The sequence below is a fragment of the Lemur catta genome, chromosome Y (assembly GCF_020740605.2).
Source record: "Lemur catta isolate mLemCat1 chromosome Y, mLemCat1.pri, whole genome shotgun sequence".
Lineage (NCBI taxonomy): Eukaryota > Metazoa > Chordata > Mammalia > Primates > Lemuridae > Lemur > Lemur catta.
Genome location: NC_059156.1, coordinates 6,031,059 through 6,041,432, shown reverse-complemented (window position 1 = coordinate 6,041,432; position 10,374 = coordinate 6,031,059). Strand labels below are relative to the sequence as shown.

Here is a 10,374-nt window from a genome sequence, read left to right as displayed (position 1 = left end):
ATTGGCCCCAGCAACAACATAGCAAGACTTTGTCTCAAAAATTAAAATAAAATGATAATATGGGACTCTTATGGATAGTACATAGTTTTTAATAGATTATGTATTTTTATCCACTTTGCTCATGTATGCTTTTGAATTAGACAGTTTAATCCATTCACATTAATAGTAGGTACCAATACAAAGAACCTTATCATTTTGTTCTTTTCTATGTCTTTTGCCTTTTCTGTTACTCAGTTCCTCAGTTACTGCCTTCTTTTTAGTTTGTTTTTGTAGCACACCATTTTAATTGTCTTATTTTCTTTTCTGTGTGCGTGTGTGTGTGTGTGTGTGTGTGTGTGTGTGTAAACATAGCTTCAGTATCTGAGTTTCTTATCTGTGGACTCAACTCACCTCAACTAAAAATATGCAGAAAAAAATTGTATTGGTACCAAACATTTACAGACTTTTCCCCCTTGCGATTATTTCCTAAACAACGCAGTATAACAACTATTTACATAGCATTTACATCTTATTAGGTTTTAAGTTCCACCCGCCACTCTCACATACTTCATCCTATGTAGCTCTTCCTCTGTAGCTGTTAACATCCTTTATAATAAGCTGGTAACCCTAAGTAAGTGTTTCTCTGAGTTCTGTGAGCCACTCTAGCAAATTAATAAAACCCAAGAAGGGAGCTATGGGATCCCTGATTTATAGCTCATCAGCCAAGAAGCACAGAGAAACAATCCAGGGCTTGTGATTGGCATCAGAAGTAGGGGACAGTCTTGTGGGAGTGAGCCCTCAACCTGTGGTTTCCGACACTATCTCCAGGTAGATAGTGTTAGAATGGAAATGGCTTGCAGGGCACCCATGTAGTGTCCACTGCAGAAATGACTGCTTGCTCGTTGGTGGAAAAAAATCCCCACACATTTGGTCATAGCAGTCTTCTGTGTTGGTGGTGTTTGTTGAACAAGAAACCAGAAAAAACACTTTTGAGGTTTTTTTCCTCAGAGTTACCCTGGCTATTACATTTAACATATTAAATTTACACACTCCAACTTGAGTTACTATCAACATAAGCTTAACAGCTACAAAAATTCTCACATACACAGCTCTGGGGCCAGACATAGTGGCTCAAGCCTGTAATCCTAGCACTCTGGGGGACCAAGGAGGGAGGATCAATTGAGCTTAGGAGTTTGAGACCAGCCTGAGCAAGATCAAGATCTCGTCTCTACCAAAAATAGAAAAAATTATCTGGGCATGGTGGCACATTCCTGTAGTCCCAGCTATTCAGGAGGCTGAGGCAGGAGAATCACATGAGCCCAGGAGTTTGAGGTTGCTGTGAGGTAAGATGAGACCACTGCACTGTAGCCCAGGTGACATAGCGAGACTCTGTCTCCCAAAAAATAATTAATTAATTAATACACGCACAGCTTTGTTCCTCCCCATATGTCATTATTGTCACAACTTACATCTTACTCTATAAAGAAAAAAAATCTCAGGACCACCCCCTATTCCTTAGGAAAAAGAAAAGGTCCAGCCTGAAGGCTAAGTCATGCAATGCCCTGTTACAGGTAAATAACTGTTACTGACATTATGCATCAGCCAGATTGTCACAGAGAGGTAAATAGCCTCAGGCACCCACAAAGGACAACTGCCACAGATCATACACAAAGAAATTCCTTGCAGGCCTCCCATAAGCAAAGATATGCAAATTGTAACTTTGGGTCTGTAGGCTAGTCTGCTACCTAAAAGTAAGGTCTATTCAATTCCAGACCAATAATGTTGGTTACAGGTGCAGGACAGAGACGAGACAAGAGCAAGAGCTCTTCTGCCGATCCAGGGACACCTGTATAGTTGATGCTTCTTCCACTCTCTTTTTCTCTTCTGACATTCACTTTGTCTTATGTAAAATGTAGATTTCCTGAGCCTCACAAGAAGATAATCATTTCCCTACTATTCACTCCCACCTTCTTTTTCTTCCTATAAACCCTCTCACCTTTAATATGGACTTCCCAAATCACCCTCCGGAGAGCACAAGCCACAAAATCTTCTGTGGCATGTACTTTTCCCACTTAGGTCCTCAAAGTTTGACTTCATAAACCTCCATTGTTTGAGATCTTTGCCTCAGTGATTTATTTTGGACTGTTACAATTTTTTGCCCTTTGAGACAGACTTATAATTATCGTTTTCTGCACTTGTTTTTTTAATTATAACAAAGAAAAGAAGAATTATAAAGCAAATAGGTAATACCACTGGTATGTTATACCTTTTTAGTTAATATTAACCAGTTTCTTCCAATTGCCTGCAATTACTTGGTAGTGTCCTTTTACTATTGCCCGAAGGATGTTTTTCAGCATCTGTTATAGAATATGTTTCCTAGCGGTAAGATTCTTAACTTTTGTTTATCCAGAAATGTCTTTATTGCTTATTCATTTCTTCTCTTTTATTTTGGAATGATAGTTGCCAGATATAGAATTCTTGATTAACATTTGTTTTCTTTTAACAATTCAAATATTTTATTCTACTATCTTTGGCCAACAATGTTGCTGGATAGAAATTGGCTGTTACACTGACTAACAATTCTCATATTTCTGTGGCTTTTTGTTTTTTGTGCCAGTTTTGTTATAACGTGTCTGGTGTGGATGCCTGCAGTTGTTAATCATGGTGTTTGTTGAGGTTCTTATTGGATGTATGTTAAATTGATTTTTGCCTTTAATCCCGTTTGCATTTTGCAGTCAGTATTGTGAATATTGATGCTTTTTCCTCTGTCCTCTTTTTTTGGACTTCATTATATGTAATCCTGTATGCTTGATAAATTTTACAGATTTCTTTGACATCTATTTATTTTTTTCTTTTCTTCAGTCTGGATAATTTCAATTAACATATCTTCAAGTTGTGTAACTCGAAGTACTGGCTACTGTTGATCCTGTTTCTATCTCCATAGTTTTTCCTTTTTGAGAATGTTGTGTAGAAATCATACAATATGCAGCTGTTTCACATTGGCCCCTTTCACTTAGTAAGATGTATTTATGTTTCCTCCAGGTCTTTCCATGGTTTCACAGCTCATTTATTTTTAGTGCTAGATAACATCCCATTGTATAGGTGTATCGCAGTATTTATCCATTCACCTACTGAAGGACATCTTGGTTGCTTACAAGTTTTGGCAGTTACGAATAGCTGTATGTTTACAACTAACTTCTGCAAACATTCTCACTCAAGTTTTTGTGTGGACATTTAAGTCTTCAACTTATTTAGGTAAATACCCAGAAGTGTTACTTCTGGGTCATGTGTTAAGAGTACAGTTAGTGTTCTAAGAAACTGCCAAATTATGTTCCAAATTGGTGTTATCATTGTATGTTCCCACCATCAATGAATTAGAGTCCCCATTGCTCTACAGACTAACTAGCATTTGATATTGTCAGTGTTCTGGGTTTTGACCATTCTAATTTCTGTATATCTTATTGTCAGTCTACTATGTGTTTTCCTAATGTTTACATGTTTATTTGTCAATTGTATATCTTCTTTAGTGAGGTGACTGTCTAGGACTTTTGCTCATTTTTTAAATCAGATTGTTTATTTTCTTATAGTGGAATTTTAAGAAAATTGTTTGCGTATTTTGTGTAGAAGTGCTTTATTGGATTTCTTTTGCAAATATTTTTTTTCCTAGTCTGTGGCTTATCTTCACATTCTCTTGGCAATGTCTTTTGGAGAACACAAGTTTATAATCTTAATGTGGTCCAGCTTATCACTTCTTTCTTCCTGTATTATGCCTTTGGGGTCATATATAAATGTCATATCCAGGCCAGGTGCAGTGGCTCACACCTGTAATCCTAGCATTCTGGGAGCCTGAGGCAGGAGGATCACTTGAGCTCGGGAGTGGCAGACTAGCCTGAGCAAAAGTGAGATCCCATCTCTACTAAAAATAAAAAATTTAGCCAGGCATCATGGCATGTGCCTATAGTCCCAGCTACTTAGGAGGCTGAGGCAGGAGGATCACTGGAGCCCAGGAGTTTGAGGTGGCTGTGTGCTAGGCTGATGCCAGGGCTCTCTAGCCCAGACAAAGGAGTGAGACTTCGTCTCAAAAAAAAGAAAAATGAGGGACAGTAATACCCTAATTCAAAATTATTTTATTAATATCCACCAGTTTCTTTTGGCTGTATTTTTCTGTGTATACACAAGACTGGTATGTGGTTTTTAAAACTCTAAATCTAAAAGATTTCCAATATATATAAAATAAAGTTCCAAATGATTAAAAAATAGATCATTGTATTTTACTTGGCAGTGATTTTTCTTAGTGGTATATCAAGTAATAGCTCATGCTACAATTAGGGAGGGAATTTGAATATCATGAAATTCAGCAGCATTTCTAGTTAATGATTGATTCTCTTTTGCATTTACCCTAACTTTTCCTCCTCTTACAGTGTGAGAGTTTTTTTTAAATAATAAAGAGGAGTTGAATTTTGGGGATACTTTTGTTGCATCTGTTGATTTCTCTCCTTTAATTTATTAATGTACTTAAATGTACTCGTAGAGTTTCTAACTTTAAACTTTCCTTGACTCAGCTGAATATTTATTATTTATATTACCTGATAGTTCTATAATTTTTCTTTCTCAGTTTTTATTGATTTATTTTGACTAAAAGATTGTGTTAAACTCATAAAATGAGTTGAGGAGTTTCTTTCTTTCCTGAAATCTATTGATTGGCAATGAAACCCCAACTTGGTGTAGCAAATACTGTTACACTATGGTGGTTTAAAGGGGTAAATACCTTTTTTATTTACATTTGCTTTGACATAATGTAGTTTTATGACTTAGAGTTTTAAGTGACTATACAACATGTTAAGATTATTTTATTAAGATTATTTTAAGTAGCTATTTGGTCTTACAAGAATTTTGAATGCGGTACTTATTTCTATAGAATTATGAAAAAACTAAGTTAAACTATTACCAATAGGATTTTTAAGGACAATATGGTAGTAACATACTTTATTTTTTTTTGTTGTTGAGACAAAGTCTTTCTCTGTTGCCCGGGGCTAGAGTGCCGTGGCGTTAGCCTAGCTCACAGCAACCTCAAACTCCTGGGCTCAAGCAATCTTTCTGCCTCAGCCTCCCGAGTAGCTGGGACTATAGGAATGCGCCACCATGCCCAGCTAATTTTTTCTATATATGTTTTTTTAGCTGTCCAGATAATTTCTTTCTACTTTTAGTAGAGACAGGGTCTCGCTCTTGCTCAGGCTGGTCTCAAACCCCTGACCTTGAGCGATCCGCCCACCTCGGCCTCCCAGAGTGCTAGGATTACAGGCATGAGCCACTGTGCCCGGCCAGTAACATACTTTAAAGCATTGACTTTTATGTTTAACTGAAATATACTGAGATAAATTTCCACCATTATAATTTTCCAAGAAAAACATAAGTTTATTTGGACAATTTAGTTGGATTATATATTCTACTGTGCCCTTCTGAAAAATAATTGATAATAAACTATCAAATGTTTGTATTTAGTTTCTCAGAGAAGTATTTGCCATCAGTTTATATGTAAAGATTACTTTCAAGCTGTAAGTCCATTTCAGATCCATTGCTTTAAAGAACTGGATTTCACAGATTACCAAATCTACTATAAAACACTATTTTTAAAATGCTGCATACATGTAAGTATGCTCTTTGTTGGTTTGGGTTTTATTTATCCAGGGAAACTTTTTGTTTTTTAAGCAAAAATTTGAATTATAATGAGACATCTTAAGATTGTGTAGTATTAGGTTTCTTCATTATTTTTTTTTAATTTATTTTTTATTTCAGCATATTATGAGGGTACAACTGTCTAGGTTACATATATTGCCTAGTATTGTTTTTATGACAAATGAAAGAGCATTAGCAAATTATTTTTCATATATGATTTCTTAGGGAACAAGTTCGATTTAATGGTTTCGGGATTTTTCTCTTCACCATTTATCCTGGAGCATTTGTTGATCTATTCACTACTCACTTACAACTTATATCACCAGTTCAGCAGCTGAGGATATTTTGTGCAGGTAAACAGATTTTTTTAATGTTTTAAATATGTGGATAGTGTTTGTATGGAAAGTGTGCCCATCAAAAGTGAAAACATCTTGCCTTTTGGTGAGAAAATTTATTTTACAAGACTTCTAGTTAAAAATGACCTTTAATTAAAAATACAATATAAAAACATGGAATAAAAACATTTATTCACTCAACCAGGCAAACTATAGGAAACATAATGAATGTCACATCAGCTGAAATATAGTGAAATTTTTATCAAATCAAGAAACGAACACCAAGAGCAAACCAAGGAGTGAATCAAAATAATATGGGAATGAAAATGATGTTATGCATGAATAATTGGGCAAGCCTTATAGCTTGATCAGAGAAGCAGCCTATTAGGAAATACACACACACACACACACACACACACACACACACACGTGCGCACGCGCGCGCGTTCCCCCCCCCCCCCCATGTTTTAGAGATTTGACCTTATATAGTGTTACTGTTGCTTAAATGCTATTGTTTCTATGTTTGGTACTGGAATCTAAAATCCCAAAGGCAGGCAGTTGGGAAGAATAGATGGATGTTAACTGGAGTGCATAAGGCTGACCTAGAACCTATAAGGACAGATTGAAGTTTTCACAGGGCTCTTGTAACCTGCAAGCCTCCAATTTTTATGATGTGAGTATCCTCCAGGAGAATTGAGAGTTTTCCATTTTGAAGATAATATCATATCAGAGTTGTTGAATGAAGATCTGGTAAGATTTGAAGAGCTGTCAGTCTAGCTGCAAATAAACTAGCAAATAAGCAATAATTCATGGATATAGCAGCCCCAGTACTTTGTGTCCAATACTGACTTTTTTAATATATAAAGATGATAGCTACTATCTCATATCCAGCCTTAAAAATCCCAAGCAAAATGTCTGTTGTATGCATGCTAACCCAGAGCTATGCAGATAGTAGAATTCTAGATTGTTCTAGCTTAGCTAAGACAAATTCATCGTATCTCTGTGTCTATTTAAATGAAAAAAATGACAACTCAACAAGGGTGGAAATAAAATTCTTAAACACATTTTTAATGTAATAAAAACAATAAAATTGTGTAGGTAGAAAGGAAAGGATTTATAAAGAAGTTAAAATACTCAAAATAGAAATGTAATAATAAGCCACAAAAAATTTCTGTGTACATAACAGAAAATTAAAGAAAGTTGGAGTGAAGCATATCTAAATAATATGATTAGTAAAAAATCTTTAGTAAAAATTAGGGATAGCTTGATACTACTTATGGAACTGTGAAACATTCTTGGTTAAATCTAGATGAAAAAGCCCACTAACAGCCATCACAGATTTTATAAATGGTATTCTGGAATTATTTTAGTCAGTGCGATTAAATAAAACAAAAATTTAAGATATAAACATTAGGGTTTAATTAGACACAGAAGGTCCATGGTGTGAGGAAGTGCCATCTTGATGAAAGAGGATACTGAGAAAACAAGCATAAGTGCATTCTGGAAAAGATAGCAATTCTCAGTAAAGATATAAAATCTTAGGAAAGAAATAGAAGATACAAAGAATTAAATGAAAATTTTAGACCTGAAAAATACAACCAAAATAAACCCTATGCAACTGATTTAGAAATTCTGCTTTTTTTCCTAAGTACTAGTGTGTTCCAAATTTCTGCAAATAATTCATTATAATTTTGCTTTTAATGAAGATATGAAAGCAATATATAATCTTGAAGTGGTGAAGGATTGATACAAAAGAATCATTTAGGAAAATATTGTTAAATTACACACACCAGAATATAAATATCCATAATGGAAATCCTAATCCACACCAAAGAGTAAACTCTAGGGGAAGGATACAAATTTGTTACAAAGGACCTATTTGTTAATAGTTTAAACACTTATAAATTGGTAAGAATAAGACACTCTAGAAGAGTGCATAGAAACAAACAGTTTACTGTCAGAGGAAATACAAATAACCTTTTAATAAACTTGGAAAATGTAGAAGTTAATCATAAGGAAATACAAATCAAAACAGTGAGATTTCACTTTTTACTTAACAGATGGGTAAACAAAAAATTAAATAAAATTTTGATTATATCTACTGTTGTTTAGAGATTACAGAAATGTTCATTTCTATATGTTGTTTATGGGAACATAATACAAATTCAGAGGAAAACAATTGCCATGTCTATCAAACATTCTTTTTTACTTCAGATACAATTCACACATTTTCATCTCACTGTAAAGAAGCCCCATGCACATTAGCAGAAACTCTCTCTTCCCACCTTCCCCTAGCCACTAGCAACAACTTATTTGCTTTCTGTCTCTATGGATTTGTCAAATCTGGATGCTTAATGTAAATGTAATTACACAATATGTGATATTTTGTATCTAGCTTCTTTCAGTTAGTATAATGAAATTTCTATATATTGTAGCATGTATCAGTACTTTATTTCTTTAATGGCCGAATAATCTGTTGTATATCTGTGCCATATTTGGTTTACATGTTCATGAGTTGATGGACATTTTAATTGTTTTTGCCATCACTTTTGTGAATAATGCTGCTGTAAGCATTTGTTTAAACACCTGTTTTCAATGTTTTTGATTATATGCCTAGGAATGGAATTTCTGGATAATGTGGTTTATATGTTTTAATACACATATTTTGACCTACCTTGGTAATTTTCACACTTTTGAACAGACACATAGTCATTTAGAGGTATATCAGTGTAAACAGGCATTGCCATGTTATTTAGATGTAAAAGTTAGAAAATGATAATTTAAATGATTTTTAGTAAGGAACTTGCAAATTCATATATTAATAAAATGGATTATTTGGTAGCAGATGAAAGGTAAGATATAAGTTGTATAGATATTAAAAATATTCAAAATAGTAACTGAAAAAGCAATAAGCAGAATCTAATAATTTTATGCCATTAGCATTTTTAAAAATGTATCTCTATTGTGTGATAGAAAAGATTGCCCACTGTGTTCTGGGCCAGACCTTGTCTGGATATTTCTATAATTTAAACTTCCTAATTACAATAGAAACAATCTGGATGAATATTTTACAACATGAAAAAACGTATTGGCTAGGATATCAGTTTGCGTATTATAACAAAACTTAAAAGTAGTAACTATGGTTTAACCTTTAATCAGACATTCCAAATGTAAGTAGTTTGGTGCTAAGGTGATATTTTATGATTTGGAGAACAGGCCCTTCCTGTCTTGTTAGGTTTTCTTTTCTCAGCAGCTTCTGTGTCATGTACTCAGCTCTGATTCCAATTCCCTCCATCATATATACATTCCAGATACTAAGAAGGAGTTTCCCATCACTTCCGTTCACATACTTTTGTCCCAAATGCAGTACCCAACCACACTCAGTTTCATGGAAATCTAATAAATGTCTTCAGGTTAAATTTCTATCATTATGGAAGAATGGTTCTCAGTGAGTGGTATTATCACCCTACTGAAACTGGTTGAATGTGTGGGATAGCATTTTTCATTGGTTGTCCAAGGGACTAGAGAGAACTCAAAAAATTAATGGGAGGGAGTCAGAACTACTAAACATCTTGTTATTTAAGGGAGAGACATGTCTAATAATCGTCCTATTTAAAGTGTTGGTAGTCCATCCTCATGATCACCTCACCACTTCTCACTGACTAGCTAGAAAAACACTTCAGTAAAGTAATGAGAGAATAGCTATTAAAGTGGTTTAGCCAATCAGCTGTACCATGTGATATAAGATTTTTAAAAATAAATGAGTGTTAAAAACTATAAAATTATATCTTAGAAAGCCTCTATGTTTATCTTTATGTGTGGATATAGGCATATAAGCAAGAAGCAGCATAGACCAACACTGCCTGTAACTCAACACAACAAATCATTCTTCATTGTTAGAATGATTTCTTAAAGTAATTTTATGTAATGCATAATCTTCTTTAAACTACTTTTTAAAATATTATGTATTCAGAATATTTCCTATTTTATACTCCTGAATAAATAATTATGTGTATGTATGTTTATATTCTTATGAGAATATATTTGGAGAAGGGTATTGAGGAATCATTATGGTTACTTTTACCATTTCTATACTGTTTATTTTTTTTTACAATGGTCACTTTGTTTTCAAAATATTAACAATAGATGAACATATACTAAATTGAATTTTCCCCTTTTACCTCAGAGTTGGAACATAGTGTCCAAATTAAGACTAAGAAAATTACATGCCCCCCCAGTCTAAGTAATAATTGAGTCTGTATGTCTCCCTCTGTGCTCAGCAACTGGCCTAGAATGGGTCGTATTACTTCAGCCATTATCTAGCCCACCAGTTCTTCCATCCCTGGTTGTCTAATAAGACTTGAAAAAGAGGAAAACAGAAGAC

The 10,374-nt window shown here is 34.2% G+C and overlaps 1 protein-coding gene across 1 annotated transcript in view; it reads left to right on the top strand.

The window, feature by feature from the left end:
* LOC123629042 (membrane-bound transcription factor site-2 protease-like) overlaps positions 1-10,374 on the top strand; it is a 59,498-nt gene that overhangs the window by 2,401 nt on the left and 46,723 nt on the right. Inside the window, exon 2 of the mRNA XM_045538973.1 lies at positions 5,881-6,008. Within this exon, the coding sequence (XP_045394929.1) occupies positions 5,881-6,008 (128 nt within the window). The remainder of the gene's footprint in view (positions 1-5,880; positions 6,009-10,374) is intronic.